The sequence below is a fragment of the Ylistrum balloti genome, unplaced genomic scaffold, assembly GCF_031769215.1.
Source record: "Ylistrum balloti isolate Yb309-2 unplaced genomic scaffold, AGI_CSIRO_Ybal_v1 Utg370370, whole genome shotgun sequence".
Lineage (NCBI taxonomy): Eukaryota > Metazoa > Mollusca > Bivalvia > Pectinida > Pectinidae > Ylistrum > Ylistrum balloti.
Window position 1 is genome coordinate 2224732 of NW_026782260.1, and position 22629 is coordinate 2247360.

At 33.2% G+C, this 22629-nt stretch overlaps 1 protein-coding gene across 1 annotated transcript in view; it reads left to right on the top strand.

Annotated features, from left to right (window-relative positions):
* Positions 1–7139: 7139 nt before the first annotated feature.
* LOC132554030 (protein Wnt-6-like) overlaps positions 7140–22629 on the top strand; it is a 31646-nt gene continuing 16156 nt past the window's right edge. Inside the window, exons 1-2 of the mRNA XM_060218328.1 lie at positions 7140–7213; positions 17937–18157. Of these exons, the coding sequence (XP_060074311.1) occupies positions 7140–7213; positions 17937–18157 (295 nt within the window). The remainder of the gene's footprint in view (positions 7214–17936; positions 18158–22629) is intronic.

Sequence of the window (22629 nt, forward strand, 5' to 3'; positions counted from 1 at the left end):
TCTAGAGGAAGGCGCGATTGTCGTCAAAGGTATGCCGTTTGAACAGCCTTTGTACGCTAAAATTTAATATTTCTCGATATTTCCGCATAGATGGTTAGACTGTCTTCAAATAACACATGTTAAAAAGATCTACTAGGTAATGATTTTTTCTACAAGTTTCATACCAGTAAGATACACCACTGTTACCTCTGCATCGAAATGTTATTAGCCGAGTCAAGATTCTGCAATTTGCTACCAGCTTTACGTTTGGAAATGGACACCAGCGTAGGATGATATTAAACAGGAATGTTAAAAACATCAAATTGGATATTCCTTGCGCTGAGTTCATATCTTTCATACAACATATAAAATATGTATTTCATATTATGATCACCATAATTGCGTAATCTGAATACACAAAATATGAGAATGATATGTATGTATATGAATGAAAACTTGAAAGATAAATATGATATATAAGAAAAGAAAAAATATCGTTCAGATTTTTATCAGTGTAATCCCAGTAAACACATCTTATCGGTAAACGTACAGATTATTTTAGTGTATTTTGAGCTAGAGACAATGCACCAAAGTATATTTCCACCAGTTGCGGATTCTGTAGGTTGTTAACATAATTAGTTTTCATTATTGCGTTAAATTATTGAAAATTGCTCTAAAATTTGATATTGCTAAAATCAGTGTGTTTACAGCTATGTGTAAATAATGTTGATGTAATAAATATATATTTACTATCAGGATCCAACATATAAATGTTTGTAAATTCATAATGACGGAAAATAATGGATATACAACTTCTATACAGCCCCTAAACTATTTCATGGGTTCCTTTTATAAGCTCCTGAAGATTTCGATAAAAGGTGTCTTACTTACGTAAATAATAATATAGTCTCTAACCAATCACACCGACACATAATAATGATAGCCTCTAACCACTCACACCGACACATAATAATATAGTCTCTAACCAATCACACCGACACATAATAATAATAGAGTCTCTAACCACTCATACCGACACATAATAATATAATCTCTAACCACTCACACCGACACATAATAATAATAATCTCTAACCACTCACACCGACACATAATAATATAGTCTCTAACCACTCACACCGACACATAATAATAATATAGTCTCTAACCACTCACACCGACACATAATAATATAGTCTCTAACCACTCACACCGACACATAATAATAATAGTCTCTAACCACTCACACCGACACATAATAATATAATCTCTAACCACTCACACCGACACATAATAATATAATCTCTAACCACTCACACCGACACATAATAATGATATAGTCTCTAACCACTCACACCGACGCATAATAATAATAATCTCTAACCACTCACACCGACACATAATAATAATAATCTCTAACCACTCACACTGACTCATAATAATAATACAGTCTCTAACCACTCACACCGACACATAATAATCTCTAACCACTCACACCGACACATAATAATATAGTCTCTAACCACTCACACCGACACATAATAATAATAGTCTCTAACCACTCACACCGACACATAATAATAATAATCTCTAACCACTCACACCGACACATAATAATATAGTCTCTAACCACTCACACCGACACATAATAATAATAATCTCTAACCACTCACACCGACACATAACAATAATATAGTCTCTAACCACTCACACCGACACATAATAATATTAGTCTCTAACCACTCACACCGACACATAATAATATAATCTCTAACCACTCACACCGACACATAATAATATAATCTCTAACCACTCACACCGACACATAATAATATAATCTCTAACCACTCACACTGACACATAATAATCTCTAACCACTCACACCGACATATAATAATAATCTCTAACCACTCACACCGACATATAATAATAATCTCTAACCACTCACACCGACACATAATAATAATACAGTCTCTAACCACTCACACTGACACATAATAATAATAGTCTCTAACCACTCACACAGACACGTAACAATAATAGTCTCTAACCACTCACACCGACACATGATAATAATACAGTCTCTAACCACTCACACCGACACATAATAATAATATAGTCTCTAACCACTCGCACGGACACATAATAATAATATAGTCTCTAACCACTCACACCGACACATAATAATAATATAGTCTCTAACCACTCACACTGACACATAATAATAATACAGTCTCTAACCACTCACACCGACACATAATAATAATATAGTCTCTAACCACTCACACTGACACATAATAATAATACAGTCTCTAACCATTCACACCGACACGTAACAATAATAGTCTCTAACCACTCACACCGACATATGATAATAATATAGTCTCTAACCACTCACACTGACACATAATAATAATATAGTCTCTAACCATTCACACCGACACGTAACAATAATAGTCTCTAACCACTCACACCGACATATGATAATAATATAGTCTCTAACCACTCACACTGACACATAATAATAATATAGTCTCTAACCATTCACACCGACACATAATAATAATACTCTCTAACCACTCACAACGACACATGATAATAATACTCTCTAACCACTCACAACGACACATAATAATAATAGTCTCTAACCACTCATACCGACACATAATAATAATAGTCTCTAACCACTCATACCGACACGTAATAATAATTTAGTCTTTAACAACTCACACCGACACGTGAAGACTCGATAACTCACCTCGACACATGCCTCTACCATCTTACCCTGCTATGTAATAATATCTAGCTTCTAACCACCCACCCTGATTCGTGAATAATACATAGATATGTCAAAATACAAAAAAAAATATTAAGATATGTTGGGCAATTTATGTCAGTTTTTAAATTCGTCAAGGCTCGTCCGGAAGTCCATTTAGTGATAGCCAGGTGACTTAATGACAAGGCACGATACTTGTAAAGTAGTGATTAGAAAGACGTAATATGTCGGTATTCATGGAGAATACAGACACATAAACTGAGGTGGGAAAACATGTATTATACTGTATTTTGATGTCTGTAAAATACAAAACATCTACCGCATGTGCAGGAGGGTGATCTTGTTATAATCCTTTCAATTAACGACCTAATACCATGTTTAATTAAAGGAAACTTTTGCTGTAGTATCTTATAATTGGGTTGCACTTTTTGCTAATTAGTGGCTTAAATTTAATAAAACACATAAATACGGAAATAGCGTCTTTCCCCATACTTGTGTGCAGTTATGTGGAATCAGATACGTCATTGTAACGTCTGTTGTGGTATTTCTGGTATCTGGTATTACAGCGAGTCCTCTCTGAAAACACAGGTTTAAAGATTCAACTGTATAATGACATACCTATTACTTTTCATTACCGTTTCTGTCGAATATATTTTTCCAGTCCGTGTTTATCATTATGAAATATAATTATATTAAATTATGATATTGTTATCGATGTTTTTTTGGTTAAGATATTACCTATTTACCTATTTTGATATTTACGGCTATTCCCAATCAGCTAATTAAGATTTCTTGAAATTTAGTTAATTTACTTATTCTAAATTATTAAATTAGAACCAGTCAGAATTACTTGATGTCAAATGAAACAAATTCTGTGTATTGGAATATGATCGGATTATACCATAAAAATTTAACAGATTATAAATTCATCATGGTATGCCTATACACTGACACTCTGAAACATCCAGACGAGTTCAAGAATACGGAGATCCAGACGGATAAGTCTTTCCAAGTTATTTACCAGGACACTGTTAAACGAGAGCCATTCCCATGGCAGTAGATATCTGTTAGGAAGGAATAAAAAATGAAAGTTCGTTATTTTAAATTTCCAGTGTCTGTCCCTGTAAAATTTTATGTCTGTTGAATTTTGGATGTTTTATTAAACACTGAGATAGTTAAAACACTTCTTGATTTTTAGGAACTTCATTCTATCCGAACTGAATTCAGCATCCTTCTTCCTCGTATAAAAAGTATTACAAATATTTATTTCTACTTGTAACATGTTCGTGGTATATATGTTAAAACGATTGATACGTCAGCTTCAGGTAAATAAATAGTTAATATTTTTATCTATTTAATGATGTTACATACGTTCGGACAGACAAGATAGAATATACAGATACCAAGAAATCCCGAGTGATGAGAAACCTGTCGTAAGCGAGAAGGAAATAAAACGGGGTCATAAAATGAAACACAATGTAAATTAACCAATTACATGCTAAGACAACTAATTACTCAATTTCCGACCTAAACAGGAACACAATTAACCATTTACAAAACCGAGGCAGACAGCGAAATCAAATCAACATTTCTACAACACGTGGTTATTTAGGACTTAACACGGACTCTGACAGTCTATGTTCTTCTTGTCTCAAACGATATATTACAAATACAGCTAAAGATAATGATACTGAAAGTAAATTATTTGCCTGCAACAAAACATTTGTAAGGTAGTAATCCATGTATACAATATCATATCATACACTAGTTTAAGGCCAAAATCAATCAATAAATAACTAATACCCTAGGGATGCTTCACTATAAATCTTGGGAAGATTTGGGGATATTTACTATTGGCCAAGTGCCTTTTATGCAAGTTCTATCAAATCATTTTATTACCCTAGTGCATCCAGAAGATATAATAAACTGTATATGCCATACGCTTATTGGATTATAATTCAACGACATATACCTAATCTAAAATTTTATGTATTTTATCATCTAACTAGGGAAATATTGGACCAAAACTGAAATCAATATTAGATAGTCTCCCGAGAAACAAGTACTCAACGTAACAAATACAAAATAGTCATAATCTCGATTTCTAGATTTTTTCTAAAGTGCCGTTATTCAATTTTGAGAAAACAGACTTTTTATCATAGCCATATATAAAATTGAAAAATAAATTCAAGACGACAAATATTTTGTTTCGTTAACGTTATAGGGATATATGATCGACAATTTGAATAACATATATGTACATTCTATTGGAACATTAATCATAATGGGAGGTACTGTTGCCCTTTCGTCTACTGCGTACTGACATTATGCAGGCGTTAGGGTGATATTGTCTCGATTAAGAATGTGATATATATATTAATGCTACAGTAAAATTTTATTGAACATGCTAACATCAAGTCTGTAGTGACTTTTTTCCTCTAGTCTCTGTTCAATGGTACGCCTTCACATTCTCTACAGTGGTAATGAAATACCAGAAACTCACTGAAACTGAAGTCCTTCAGCATATACACCTCAGTTTGTGTGATGATCTCGGAGTTAAAATATATTATTTGCTAATACGGTTGTGTTGTAAGCGTCTGAGGTATTGACCGACGTTGCCGTACTTCAAAGAGCCGATAGCTGGGTGGGCTACGGGTTTGGACTAATGATTTGTGCTGAAACTTGTCACCCTTGATCATGTGTCCTATCATTGGTGTGATTAGCCTAGAGTCACTTTGAATAACATTTTCAAATATTTATTTGTTTAGTCTACGAACACTTTTTTACATCACAAATTGGATAATATTCAAATTTGATATTATTTTTAACAGTTCTTTCTATTCTAAGTATTTATAGTGCATCAGACTATGGTGTGACTGTTACAACTTGAACAAATCAACGATATAACAGTTAGATTAACACCCCAATTTCTATTTAATCACTAACCCTTATACTAAATGTCTAGACAATCTGGTGGTCATTACATCACACAAATACATGCACCCTTCTTAATCCGCATCAAAACAAAGCTTTTTGATGCGCCGTCATTCGGCAGGGGACATACTTCGAGAGGAGAAAACATGGTTGAAAATCTAGTATTAACTTCAAATATAAGCGTATGTTTTTATTCCCATATATTGAGCCATCGTAGTTGTATCAGATAACACGGTCTGTTGGGGTCACTGATCAAACGAGTCTCACTATTGTGATGTTATACACTACAATAAAACCCCAGCACACCAAATAGGGTCGGTGAGCCACACAACGACACGAGAGGCTTCACCTGTGGTACTCTGGTAGGAAAGTCACCTGTGTATCCCGTGAATTATACTTATTGGTTCTTCTCCTTTATTCATTTCAATTATATTAGTCCCTGATAGTTTTTTTACTGAGACCGATCCTCGCTATGTTCATTTTCTGATGATACGGTAAGCCACCAAGTTGAGGTTTGTCATACATAGATGTTTTAATGACGTTTAGTAAACCAAGTCCATACCTAAGCCATGCATGTTTTATCAAATCTCACTATCTTATGTACCTCTTTTTCAGGCCGTTCAGATCACTTGAAGCATTACCGGATAACTGTAACTGTATGAGGTCGCCAACAAGCCATATCGGAGGATTTTCGGCACAGGAAGACATAGATGACGTAACGGCATTGGTCTATTCGTTTTGAGGAAATCGGGATTGAGGGGATAGACACCGCTCTATACATATTAAAAGAATGCTTCATCGTCAGAATACACATTCACAGTCATATATAATGTAGCCGAGACCACATGAGCCATGGTTCGCTTGAATTCTCCCAGTGACGGAAGTCGAAGACTGGAGCACCGGCTACCCAAACACACTATTTTAGAGGATGTAGTACATCAAAACTACCCGTATGGAGTGAGCATTTATCCTTTACTGCTAGCCTACTATAAGTTAGACTAGGAAATGAGGAAATGTATGCGAGAGTAAGGCCCGTCCTTGGATCGCCGTCCATACAACCTCACCCCGGGGTAGGCTGCCACACGCCGGTACACTCTGTTGTTGTGGTTATTAGAACAAGGGTGATTGGAACTGATTGACAAGTACGTGGTAACTGCTCTCCCAATACGCACTTTGTTAGTATTCATTCCCAAATAAACTGCAACAAGCCTCTTTCTTGCATGCATGTATATAATGGAATGTATGTGTGTATCAGTGAGAACTTTATAGGTAAACGGTTACACGTATGGAATTGTTCTTGAATTACTTTTGGAACCACCAACAAAGACATGGTGTTATTTCTCCTTGGGAATTGGAAATAAGAATTACGTAATATCGATTCCGGTACAATTACTGGCGGCGATCAGTCCAGCCATTCTCACGAGAGACGCACGACCATTGCATGTCAAACCATGCAAGTTCAAGGAGTACTTGTATTTGTATACTTTTATCTGCTGTGTCCAACCAATATCATAGGTCTATGGTGGTAAGTAGCTCATTTACATATTCATGTAATTCACAATAATTCGGCTCATTAGCATATTCATATATCTAATAATAATAAAATGCATACAATTCCCTTTGTAGATTTTTAAAAAGAAAATTAGGTATTTTTCTTTCAAATTAACACATTTCGATTTCCTTTTTTTCTGTAAAGAACTTAACATTAAGATGTATTTTTTGTATGATTTAATTCAGTAATGGTGTATCATTATTCATTTCAGTTAACAGTTTCTATATCAAATTGTAGGTTTTAGATATAATTATTTCGGTAATTTTAAATCCATTTGTATATTTTTTCATGAATCAAATGATTAAGTAGTTAGCATTAAAAATTTAGGATAGGGATTAAGCAAATGTGCGTAGTTATCTCGGAATGGACAATGCTGGACACAACCTGTGTTAAGAATTATCTAGTAGTTATAATATTGAACATATGTTAAATTCAGATGCTAATTACCCGAGATAATTACTTAGGTGACTGAGACAGATAGATTTCAAGGTAATCTTTAACTGGGCATTCAATTAATACTGATTGCAAACCACGCATACCAGTACGTTGTCTAGCCTAGGTCATCGTGATTTACACAGGGCGATTCTAACGAATGGCGTTGACCTAAGGTGACCTTTGTTGATAGACTGGGTATCATTTACGTATCATCGCTCACTCAGATACACACACAAGTCTTCACAACGCCATCACAAAGACGCTTGAAGACATAGTATTAGAGGATAATCAAAGCGTTTACATGATGAATTAAGCGGGTAGTATATCACAATCCTGTAATTAAAATGACCCAGTTGATGGTATCTCTATACATAGATATGTTTAAAACAAGAAGAATTCAATAAAAAATAATTTAGCTCTCCGATTTGAAAGAAAAATGATGGAAACCAAGCAATTGTTTTCATATGCATTATTGTATTTTTTTATTAAAGACAAAAAATGATAAAAACCAAACTGAATAATAATTTATGATGCAAGAGTCAAGTTTTGTCGTGCACAAGATATTAAAATAAAGATAAAGAAACTTAAAATGATATCACAAATAAAGAAGGTGAATGATTTATTGATTTATCGAATTTATCTAAATAGTTTATATTCGATATTTATTTCATAAACAACATATATGTAGATAATGTAATTTGTTAAAAGTCTATTTTAAACTCGTTAATACCACTGTTTAATTGATTTATACCGAATCTAGTCCGATATATGTCCTTTATGAACATTTGGCAGCATATATTGAGTTTTGATTTTACGATAGGGCATCATGTTTTCAAATAATTTATATAAAGATCTTGTCAATTCTTGATACGTTTTTCTAACTGTAGTTACAACCTAATGAATATTTAAGTTTCACTGGTTTTGGTGTCACTTAGAAGAGGTAAACATTAAATGTAACCCTGCAAACATCTATCATTGATTTGATCCTCATAGGGCGATGTTCGATGATATGATATCATATTTTGATACACAACATTCCGCTTTAAATCACCCTGTGTGTTCTTTAAATTTGAATTTTAATAGACGTTTTAAGTATATTTTGATAAATTGAGTCTTTAAAATAATTTACATTTGAAATCGATTTCCTGTATAAATATCAAACAAATTATTTTACAAGACTCCTTGATACGTCAGTACTCTACCAATAGGGATTCATTGTAACAACATACACATTAGATCCGTAAATAATTATATGAAGTAAACAGATCAATAAATATATTAGATTTATATCAATCGGAAATACTAATTAATAACTAACTTAATGAGCGCGTGAAACAATTAGGTAATCAAACAATGTTCATCACACTATTTAAGCATGACTTAAGATATAATTACATTAGATAGATCTTGTTTGGGTAAAGATTGAAATATATATTTACTATTTTGTTATAAAAAGTTGTCACGCTGAAACATCAATTATATGTCACATATGTTAGGTTTTCAGAATAGTAAATAATATTTTTTAATGAAAGATACGCATATAATATATTCATTACTAGAAATTATCTATTTTTCTACCCGAGTTAATGATATGCACAGTGTTACCGATATTGTTATAACATGAATTTCTATAAAGCATGATGGGATGTTCTGTATCTAGTCCATGTGCAAATGTTCAGAATCACAGTTCATCGAGTGCAAATGATAATATGTGAGGAATATATATTTTTTTGGGTTGAAAATATGTTAACTTTGTTTAAGCCTGAACTTCAGTGCCTAAGGCCAACACAGGGTAGACACTCCACGATATCATGTAAGCACTTAAGGTAATGTAAACCACATACTTATGTAAAACAGCTGTTTGTATTTCACACTCGATGGACAGTATATCCATTTTGTAACAATACAAAATATATTACCAGACATTTTTAAGAAGATGAACAACTGCATCTGCTTTCGTTGCCAAGTCGATTTTCCATTAAGCAGTTAAGAAAATTACGAAATTATGCAAGAACCTATAATTGTAATAAACACAATCTGAACCCGATTTTTATTTTAGGAATAAGGAATCAGCATTAAAATATCCCAATTAAATATCTGGTCATTACTTCTTTTATTACCAAATCGGCGAACATTTATTAATTTATGTTGTAAAACCTCGGCATATTTTTTAAATTCATTGCAGAAACACTTCTTGTGTTTGCCAGGCGATGTTTCAATTGGGAACATTGTATTCGGAATACTATACCAGAGTGTGCAGAACATACCCATTGTAGATTAATGAAATTCACGAAATATAGACATAACGTTATTAGTTGAATTTTGATGTGAATACCAATTATTGTGAAGTCTTTTAACCCGTATGTCGTACTGGCCAAACAATAATATTCACTGGTTATGTAGTTTCCTTCTATATATAATGAGTCATTGAAATAATAAAATGACTTTTTTGCGTCAAAATAAAAATGATCATCAGAAAAAACAAAACATTTAAAACATTTTTTTGTCATGATAAACACAAATGCATAAGGAATCCTGGACAGGTCAAAGGGGACATTTAGTACGCACGTAATACTGGCGATATGGTACAGCATTAAAACACAAGTGGCAGTGGGGTGATTACAGTCGAGTGTCAATTTCTGGTTAAAAAAACATAATTAACACTTAATTAAACCACCGTTTTTCTCAGATAAAAAAGAGATTAGCAACTGGGTGGAGGGATGGGTATGTTTAAGGCGCGGTGACGAAAACTATCACATGAGTGGGTGCGCAAATTATCTGCTGTAGTTGAAACAATGCATTTTGTGGTCTGTAAGATGTGTACCTAATCTCGGCAGGTCATCATTTACATAGATACGAAAGCAACAAATTGGTTAAAGCAATTTACAGTCACAAGTGGTTGCAACTTTTTTCAATTATGTGCGTTATCTTATCACAGTTTCAGGGAATTTACTGAAGGGATAAATAATATCATACACCATAGTCTTGAGTACTTACACAAGCATCAAACCCTCAACCAACAACATAAAATTATACCTTAAATAGTTAACATAATTTTAACATTAAACGAACATAGACTGCAATAAGGAGCCTTTGATTATATTCAAAGGTGGTTAAACAATATAACTTTTCACATGCGTATATGTTAACGATTCATAACGAAGACACACAAGCAAAACATTTTTTAAAATACAAAATAAATATAGAATAGAGTATATTATCTCAAGTACAAAACTATTGGATGGTGTGATGTATCATTGCATGCTGATATTAATCAAAAGAGTCGTATCAAGGAAATATATTTACAAAGAGGATATTCCGTTATCAACGTCTGTAGTATGATGCACACAACGTCTATTTTTTACAAATAGTGAAACCGGAACATATGTGTATAATGTTATTTTAAAATATATTTAGCATCATAATTTAAACCAATAAATTACAAGGTAAGCTCACTTTCACTAATATATTTTAATATTTATTGGGGTTGAGTGTGATTTCCGTACTTCCCCATTAAGTTTTTAACACATTTGGTACGTGAACAGAATCAGCCGTATAAAATGTCATTCTATTAATATCCTTACTTCTCATAAAATGTATATATTACTTAAATCTTATCAAATGGTGGTATCTATTGTATATAAGTTATCTATTGAACAAGTCTTACAGTATTTTCATTCTAACCCTTCATCAGGACTTGCTATTTGAAATTTAATACCACACTACAGTGATCATCACACTGCAGTTGCGTATAGTAATGGTGTTTTTATATCACAATCTGTATTTCCATACTTAAATGCTCTCGTATTGAAACACAACTACACTTTATTAAATATTCTATATTTCAGTAACTTTAAACACGATAGTCGACGTTTTGTTGTCTCTTAAACAAAATATAGTATATATCTGAATATATGAGACATTATTATACATAGTCACTGTTATACCCGTTTTTGTGGAACAATTTATAGTATGGTTGATATTGATAAAGAAAAATACAATATATTCCTTACAGGCTACGTAATAAATCTTAATCTTTTCAAAAATAATGAATAAACACCTGCTTGAGAAATAATACATAGTTTGGTACTGTAAAGTTATATATATCATCAACTATGAAACATCATTATCATTCACTTATAAACTTAATACATCCATGTCTAATATGAAGAGTGATATTCACTTTAATACAGGCTGTTCACACTGTAACGGGATATTCACGGTTGTACAAGATATTGCTGCTGGTATTAGATATCTGCAATGTTACATACTTTCTACACTAACATGTAACATTATCTCTCCAGCTTAAATCAGTGTTACACATTTTCCCCTTCAAGATGTGTGGTACTTTATAATCAATGTGATACGAAGCATACACACTAAATCGTTATTCAGAGTGAGCCGACATTAAACATATTGTAAACATATCAAACAAGTTACGATCAATTTATATATATTCAACATTGAAACGTGACATCCACTTGTCTTTTGTACAATCTTTGCTAGAAGCCTATTATTACTATGTGAAAGAAACATATCAATACATATCAGTCTATTTTTAATCAGTTCGTGGTTTTAATTTCTGAATGAATGACGAATAAGGATTAACAAAATATGGCTCTTTCTTGCTTTCGACCATTCTCTGAAATATGGACATTGTCAAAAGTTAACCCTAAGTGGCTATCCAATAAAAGAGTATAAATTGATAAATACATTTTAATTATTTTGAATGGCATTGTATTTGTTCTGCAAGACTTTCAATGTTGTCAGAAACACCTAACAATTTAAGGTGCTCAAAATAATCTGTCATATGCAAAAGACGAAAACAATAAATCTGCCAGAGTTAGAAGGCCTATAGATAAGAATGAAATAGAACCTTGAAACGATAAATCTGACGGTGATATGGCGGAACTAAGTCTTGGGAGACGTGACCTGTTACAACCTATAGTCCTGCCCATGTATAACGTAACACTGATATATTTACTATATATCTACCATACTAAACGGTGATAAGTAAAAGAACAATAGGGTTAATAGGTGGGAAGGTTACATTGCAATCAACCAGAAAATCCTGACTCTCGCAGAATTATTATATATTCTTATTGGATTCTGCTGTAAACATTTGTTTTCAGACAAACTAAATCGTTTCCACCATCTGTTGAAACTATTTAAAACTATTTCTACCCTTTTCATTCCTGTAACATATACTTCGATTTTCTTGTTTTAATTTTCTTGGTCGTTTTAAACAAGATGTGTCCCTAAGCTGTTTTGACGTCAACCTTTATACTGGGCTTAGAACTAACTCTTACGTCCAGTCAATTTTATTTTCTTGTAATCAATGACTAGGAATTTGCTTATGATCCATCTTTCTGAACCAACCTATGGTTTTTCGTTTCGTATTTTCAATTAATTTAGCAATCTTATTTTTCAATCGAACTGTGTTTGTATTGAATTGTCCACCGTTTAACAGCTGAATCACTGTAGTGTGGAATTATAAAACGTCTTTAATGAGGAATTCATCGCTTTCTCGAAGTGATCAACTCTCCTTATGTCGAGCAAATGATTTCAATGTATCGTATACAATTCATCACAGAAATATCGCTTATTTCGAGGAACAGTGTGAAAGTGTATTGACGATGTGAACTTTCTTACGTAACGGTTAAGATACCAGGTCGATTCAGGAAGTAGAGTGATATCAACACGAAATATAATTTCAGAAAGATCTAGAATCATCTCAGGATACCATCACTATCTCTGACACTGTTAAAGTGTTAGTGATGTGGAGGAACATGTCAGTTCACACCTGTTAGAAGTATGTTAGTAATGTATGTGATTTGGTGTATGTAGCTAATACTTATTTCAGATACAATCATCTCGTTATAATAAATAGCATAACTTACAATATTCTGAAACTGCATTTTTATACCATTTTCTTAGAAATGATAATTTTCTAACTATTTTGGTAATTGTGTGTATTAAATGTCATGATGAATTGATTCTACTTTCAATTCGTATCTTTAACAGCAGTTCCTTTGTGTAGACGTCATGAAAAAGGATATAAAACCTTTATTGTTCTTTTCTAAACAAAATCATACATATGAATATATTCCCGTACTCGTAAATAATCGCATGTATAATTTGACGAATGAACCAACACTAATCTTGTGTAAGTTGCTTTGTGATAATGATTTAAGACGGATTTAATTTCAAAGGCAATTAAATTTTTGACAATTATAAATAACTATGAATAATAGCATCAGGATTTTACATTAAAAATCATTTACAACAAATGAGATTGTTACTGTGAAAGATATCTGACAATAAGATAAATATTAAAGAATTTAACAGCAATAATTGAAATGTTTTTGAATAATTTTACAGATTTTTGAAAGTAATCATTTTATTTTTCAATATCCGGCATAAAAGACAAGTAAGAATTCACTTATTCATATCGATCAAACCGAATGTCTGATAGGGTGGGAAACGTAACCCTTGGAACATAGCGTACACTGAAAAACGAACTGATTTGAAATGTCAGATAAATAAAAGGCGAAACTTGTATATTGCCAAAGTCCACGAACCACGAATAATTGAGTTATAGAAAATTACCTCACAGTGCAATTCCACGGCCCTCCCATCACGATTCGGTTTAGCTCGTGATGCGATAAACTAGGGTACCCTGGGTAGGGTTTTCAAATAAGTTTAGAGAGTACAAACAATGAAAAGGACAGTATATCTAGACATCATCCTTATTCCTGAAGTTAAATGTGTACGATGTTTACAGTTAAATGCTTGCAGAAGTTGTCGACCAGACGAACCCCATTAAATATATAAACAAAAGCAGCTGTTAGAGACGCACTAAAAATTGATATATAACAAAATATCATTAAAACAAAGCAAATTAAAATTATATTTGATTTAGTTTATTGTTGTTTAAGGTCCTATTAACAGTCAGAATCAATTAAAATCATATGTTGCATGATATATTTTAAATTTCTGATAATATAATATCGTGAAAACAAAGAAAAATTAAAATTGTATTTGGTTAAGTTTATAGTTGCTGTATGTCCTATTAACGTTCAGTTTAATTAAAATCATATGTTGCGTGATGCATTCTAAATTTCTTAATCAAAGCTCTCCTTACTTTCCAAATACATAAAGGATCAACGCAATTATGCAGGTATCAATGAAAACACAACGAAAAATAAATGAAACATATGGTTGATTGCCAACACCATTCTGGATACCAAATCGTTACTACATATGATATTTAAAAAAATCCTTGAATATGGAAAATGACAGTATAAAAAGACTTCTGTTAACGTCTTAAATACAATTGTACAAATGTTATTATCTTCTTTATGACAATCAGGTCAGATTTACTAAAGACATGTCATTAATACAATGATTTTCAAGATCACACCAATAAACCGCCCTCAGTCTACACAAATGAAAATGCTTTCACTTTGTTTTGAATTTAGTTGTAATTACATGATGTAGTTTAAGATGTGTGTTCATATATAACTGTCATACCAGTTTATTTCAATCTTGGAAGACAAACTTCTGTATCTCGTTTTAACTCTCTTAACCACGATACATGTCACTTTAGTGCAAGACTGCCACCACGAACCGGAAGTTCAGACATTTTGAAATATTATTCATAACGACCTGCATGTCAAGTGTTGATTTCATGTGGAGCCACTTACATGTCATTTCAGCAAAATGGGATCACGGGTGTGAACCTTTCCCTGTGCCAAAACAAACTCCGCAGTGCCGTACTCCGCCAAACATACAACGTGAAACTGATCTAGGCATACAAATTGATGTATACCAAAATGTACCTTTACGATGGGTTCGCCACAATTTTTATAATTATTTCAGTCTAAATATCAAACATAACCCTATCTTATACCCTATGCGTGTAACCTTATTTTGAAATTTGTAACGGTCTCGCATATTTGTGTTTAGAATTTGATATCAATATCATTTCAATAAAGATTATATACAATTGTAAATGTGCATTACATACTTCGTTTGATTTTGACAGCTGAACTGATAGGCAGCTTTGTGATAAATTGAAATTCCCAACAACTTACACAACTGATCTTATGAAATGACTAACCGTTATTTAAAGCCATGTGTCCAGGCTATTTTTAGATTATTTGACCAACGATATAAACTGCTATATATGTTTACTGAAAGATAAACTTTCACAGTGACATTCTATGTACCACTGGAACTGATATTCATATAAGAAAGGGATAGATAGAAAAAAAAACGATTTCTACAAGAATCCAGGTTTAATTGCCCTGTTGATCTTATGCATAAATAAGTAAATGTATTTTTTTCTGTTTCATTTTGTGAAAAGAGAAAAAATAAATGAAGTAAACTGATTACCAAACAAACGTTAGAAATAGTACATGTACATTTTTTCCTAGTTATATTGTTAGCAATTGATTTACACGTTGTATGGCTTACTAAGGTATGGATGTCTACGTATCCAATTCTGGTTTATAGAAACACTATTCATCAGGAAATCAGATCAAACTGCTTTACTGTAAAATCATAAATTTTCGTTGGTGTTTTATTTTCAAAAAATTTGTGGGTACTCTAATTTTACTCTAAATTTATATATCCACGAAATGATAAAAAGATATAAGTTGACACGGACTACAGCACAAGTGAATATTGTGGCAAACAATAATCAATGAAATCAAGTGCCAAGGAAAGGATATATTTTTAGAACCCCGCGAAATTTGAGTCTCGCCAAAATGTATGATTTTACAGAATGTGACTTATATTGCTGTAGGCAAGTAAACGTGGTTAAATCAATCACATACAGATTTAATTTGTTTACTACTATTTTATTTACTATTTATTTTTTTTTCAATACAAACTTATTTTTTGTGAACATAATCCAAAGATTATTTGTGACGTCATTTGCTTATAACGAAGCAAACATATTTTTCTATTGATCGAAAACAATAAAAAAATTCAGTTTGTGATAACAACAGTGAAACATTGACTAAATAAAAATATTCCTTGGCAGAGGTGTATTAGTCATTCTGACAGTGTATTGTGGTGTATTTTGTGTTTACATCGGTATATAAGTATTAGGGTTAATTCAAATTCATTGTTATGTTATTATCGTACTAAAGACGTACCAGAAAATATCACCTTTCCATACAAATAAAAATGAACTTAACAGCATCATATACCTGTATCTTATAAGACTCTTCAATGATATGAGGGACAGTGTTAAACCTAGGAGGAGACTTGGGAATAAAACAATATATATCAAAATATAAAATGTACTGATCCTACAAATCAATAAATTTCAAATTTATCAATATTTGATAATAATGATTTTTAGAACAATGTCAAGTATATGAATATATTTTGACTTTTGCCTTTTTCAAATGAATTAAAACGTGTCATGCGTAATTTTGTTAAATAGATTCATTGTAATATTGATTTTGTTTGGGTTTGAAGTAAGTGTAGTGTTCTATATGTATTTTTGTCTACAATTTTCCAGACATCCACTCTTGGCAACTGATATCAGATTATATATTTACTCCAGACTACTTAATTGTCGATTCCAAAACAATAAGTTTATATAAGAAAGCGAAACTGTAATCAATTTCAAACATACATTAAAAATAGTTATAAAACATAGATTATCACATCATATACATACAAGCATATACACAACAAGCTCTCGTCTGTCTCATATCGTTTATGTCCGACTTACTCTAGTGACAAATAAGCCCAGTTTTATATGAACTACCAATACATGATTTTAGGAGATACAGTCAGCTGATCACTGTTATTATAAGGCGACGCCCTTCCGATTTTTACGTCACTATGCCAACTAGCGTACTTTTTTTAATAACTAGGAGATTTGATGTATTTTGCATGTAGTTTTTTGTTTTATGGAATTTGAAGCTGTTATGTTTTTTCATGACTGACAAAAGAAATGTTCATCGTAATTAACTGTTTGGCACCAGTCCCTACTCCATCGCCAGTAATCGCCTATCTTACTCCGTTACTTTCTAAAACGAGCTTTAAACTGAGCTCTGTCTGCTTAAGTACTTGAACCAGATGTATAAACCTCTCCGCTATATGTCAAAATACCAGAAATGAAAACTGAAGATACTATACTATATTGATGAATACAATATGTAACCCGTCAATTTTTACAAAAAAAATATTACACTTTTGTTTTCTCTTTTCCGGAACTTTTTTTTTGGCGGACGAACAGGGCGGTGGGAAGTCCCCTAGTGATGGATCCGAATAGCATTTGCCGTAAAAGCAGACGACTTGCGGGAAAGCAGCGGGAGATTTGTCGGAATGAGATTGAAATTGTAGAGGAAGTGGCAAACGGCGCTAAATTGGCTTTAGCTGAATGTCAGTACCAGTTCAGAAATAGGAGGTGGAACTGCACAACCTCACGGAAAACGCTGGCACGGGTATTACGCCGGGGTAAGTCTCGTTTAAACTCTCCTGGATCGGGCGGTTTAATTTTCTGTGTTTAAATTTGATGATGAACTGATTTATGATGGATTTGAAATTCATGGTAGCCAAGTTTCCAAATTATAATGAACTACGAATAATGTGCAGGGCTTATCTTAAATAGTTTCAGATAAAACATATACACAAATTCTCAGTTAATTAATAGTTTAAGGCAAATCGCCAGCAAATTAGTTACCTTGCATATAATGCAGATGGGATGTTGTCTTGTCCAGTAAGGACTGCACCTTTTTCTAACCAACCCTATGACACCTTTCCAAACCCGTTAATAGTTCTATTAAAAGTTGCCTTCGCGAACAATTCAACACAGACAAAACATGTAGATTTAGCAATGACATTTATGTACCTGTAAATGAAGTAGCATCTATGTCCTAAAGGAGTTAATGTACTAGCAGAATGTATGCAGTGACTGTTGTCTGGGTACTTTTATTCTAAAAGACAACGAGAAAAGTATTTATAAAAATTGAAAGGCATCCTTTCTTCAATTTACTAAAAAGGAGCCGTTATCAAAATAATAAAATAATAAAAAAATATACTCGGTTAAGGAAAATAAAACATGCATGTAATAATTTCAATATCATGTGAAGAAAAAGTTCTATTTTTATGTAAATCTTGTAACGTCAAGTCTTTTGTAACTCCATGATAGACCAATCACAGGGTTACTCCGTGTATATGTGATCACACCTCCAATACCTTCACCCTATCTCAGCTACTGACACGTCAATTACACGTGTTCGCACGTTTACAGATCCTGACAGAGGTACTTCAGATAAGGTTATCTCAGGCGGGTTTACAAATTATGACAAATTAAACAAGTCTGTATCGTTTATCGTGTGATGTGTTTGATTTGCTTGCAGTACTCAACTATGCTTCAGGCGTTTATTTAGTTTATACTCATTCCTAGTAAAACATTTAAGCTGTATAAATTTGAGGGGACGGGTACTATAGTTCTAATAGATCTTTATATATAATATAATAAGGTATCCAGACGAGGAAAAATACATACTGAAGCTTTTACCAGGAAAATTGTGATTTGTTTGTGATTAATGAAGTGTAAACTGTCTTAAAACAACATATTACGTGAGGTGTAAATCATCCTATAAACAACACATTGTATGTTGTATGTAATTTGCGTTATGTTTATCCTATATACAACACATTGTGTGTTGTATGTAATTGGTGGGATGTTTATCCTATAAACAACATATTGTGTGTTGTATGTAATTGGTGGGATGTTTATCCTATAAACAACACATTGTGTGTTGTATGTAATTTGTGTTATGTTTATCCTATAAACAACACATTGTGTGTTGTATGTAATTTGTGTGGTGTTAATAATCCTATAAACAACACATTGTGTGTTGTATGTAATTTGTGTTATGTTTATCCTATAAACAACACATTGTGTGTTGTATGTAGTTTGTGTGGTGTTAATAATCCTATGAACAACACATTGTGTGTTGTATGTAATTTGCGTTATGTTTATCCTATATACAACACATTGTGTGTTGTATGTAATTGTTGGGATGTTTGTCCTATAAACAACACATTGTATGTGGTATGTAATTGGTGGGATGTTTATCCTATAAACAACACATTGTGTGTTGTATGTAATTTGTGTGGTGTATGTGGTATGTAATTGGTGGGATGTTTATCCTATAAACAACACATTATTTTCTTTATTTATTTGGAGATAGAGTTATTAGAATTACAGACAATACATAATTCAAATTGTAACCAGAGCTAGCCGACTTATAAACAACAGATTATAATTTTCTTGCATTTTTTCCTGATACAAAATTAACGTCGTTACCACGATATACATACTATCATTCACTGCTTCACCCTTCTACCACGATATATATATAACCATTCACTGCTTCACCCTTCTATCACGATATATATACAACCACTCACTGCTTCATCCTTCTACCGCGCTATATATACAACCATTCACTGCTTCAACCTTCTACCACAGTATATATACAACCATTCACTGCTTCACCCTTCTACCACGATATATATACAACCATTCACTGATTCACCCTTCTACCACGATATATATACAACCATTCACTGCTTCAACCTTCTACCACGATAATGATACAATCATTCACTGCTTCACCCTTCTATCACGATATATATACAATCATTCACTGATTCAACCTTCTACCACGATATATATATAACCATTCACTGCTTCACCCTTCTATCACGATATATATACAATCATTCACTGCTTCGACCTTCTACCACGATATACATACAATCATTCACTGCTTCATCCTTCCACCACGATATATATACAACCATTCACTGCTTCATCCTTCTACCGCGCTATATATACAACCATTCACTGCTTCAACCTTCTACCACGACATATATACAACCATTCACTGCTTCACCCTTCTACCACGATATATATACAACCATTCACTGATTCACCCTTCTACCACGATATATATACAACCATTCACTGCTTCACCCTTCTACCACGATACAGATACAACCATTCACTGTTTCACCCTTCTAACACGATATATATACAACCATTCACTGCTTCACCCTTCCACCACGATATATATACAACCATTCACTGCTTCACCCTTCTACCACGATACAGATACAACCATTCACTGCTTCACCCTTCCACTACGATATATATATAACTATTCACTGCTTCACCCTTCCACCACGATATATATACAACCATTCACTGCTTCAACCTTCTACCACGATATATATACAACCATTCACTGCTTCAACCTTCTACCACGATAATGATACAATCATTCACTGCTTCACCCTTCTACCACGATACAGATACAACCATTCACTGCTTCACCCTTCTACCACGATATATATACAACCATTCACTGCTTCACCCTTCCAACACGATAATGATACAACCATTCACTGTTTCACCCTTCTACCACGATAATGATACAACCATTCACTGCTTCACCCTTCCACCACGATATATATACAACCATTCACTGCTTCACCCTTCTACCACGATATATATACAACCATTCACTGCTTCACCCTTCTACCACGATATATATACAACCATTCACTGCTTCACCCTTCCACCACGATACAGATACAACCATTCACTGCTTCACCCTTCCACCACGATATATATACAACCATTCACTGCTTCACCCTTCCACCACGATACAGATACAACCATTCACTGCTTCACCCTTCTACCACGATATATATACAACCATTCACTGCTTCACCCTTCTACCACGATATATATACAACCATTCACTGCTTCACCCTTCTACCACGATAATGATACAATCATTCACTGCCTCATCCTTCTACCGCAATATATATATAACCATTCACTGCTTCACCCTTCTACCACGATATATATACAATCATTCACTGCTTCACCCTTCTACCACGATATATATACAACCATTCACTGCTTCACCCTTCTACCACGATATATATACAATCATTCACTGCTTCACCCTTCTACCACGATATATATACAACCATTCACTGCTTCACCCTTCTACCACGATATATATACAACCATTCACTGCTTCACCCTTACACCACGATATATATACAATCATTCACTGCCTCATCCTTCTACCGCAATATATATGCAACCGTTCACTGCTTTAAAATCCCACTATGGTATGATACAGTCGGTCATTCCCTTACATTCCTGATCGCTGTCCCAATTCTAGTACGTGATGTGTGTTCTATCATTCCCCATTCTGACATTTACAACGCAATATATTTCAAAACACTCGTTGTCGTTCCATTAAATCTTCATTGGAACAAAAAAATGCAATATTTTCCAACATGTGCAGAAATTAAATCTGAAACCATATCCCTTTTATATAAAAATCCATTCCCAACTTACCATGAATTATCAAGACTTTTAAAATTCAATTTCACCCATGGACATATCGGATATCATTTGACTAAAACAATTCGCTTGCTTATCTTTAAATGATAAACTATACGGCAGGAAATCTGATGTGATGATCTCCCCTTCCATACGTACATTGCTACTGTTGGTGCCTCGGGCATACCACAACCCTAGACCAATCTTGATCACCCAGCTGCAGCGGCAGCTATGGTTGTAACTATCAGGGCAACAAATAACATTATACCTAGGTAATTAGTTTTTGTTAAAGGTAATTCAAAGAAAAGTTTTAAAATTTGATAAATAACTAAGTTTTGATATACCCTTGTGAATACAAATATGTATACAAAGCTATAAAGAGTCATTCATGGCCGTTTTGTATTTTGATACGCCGTTTGATCTGAGCCTAGGAGATATACGGAACGTATAAAATGTCTTCTACCGAGACAAATCATTTAGTAGTTAAAGATTATTATTTGGAGGTATTTCACTTTACACCGACAGCTTTAGTGATGTCGTTATTTGGCAT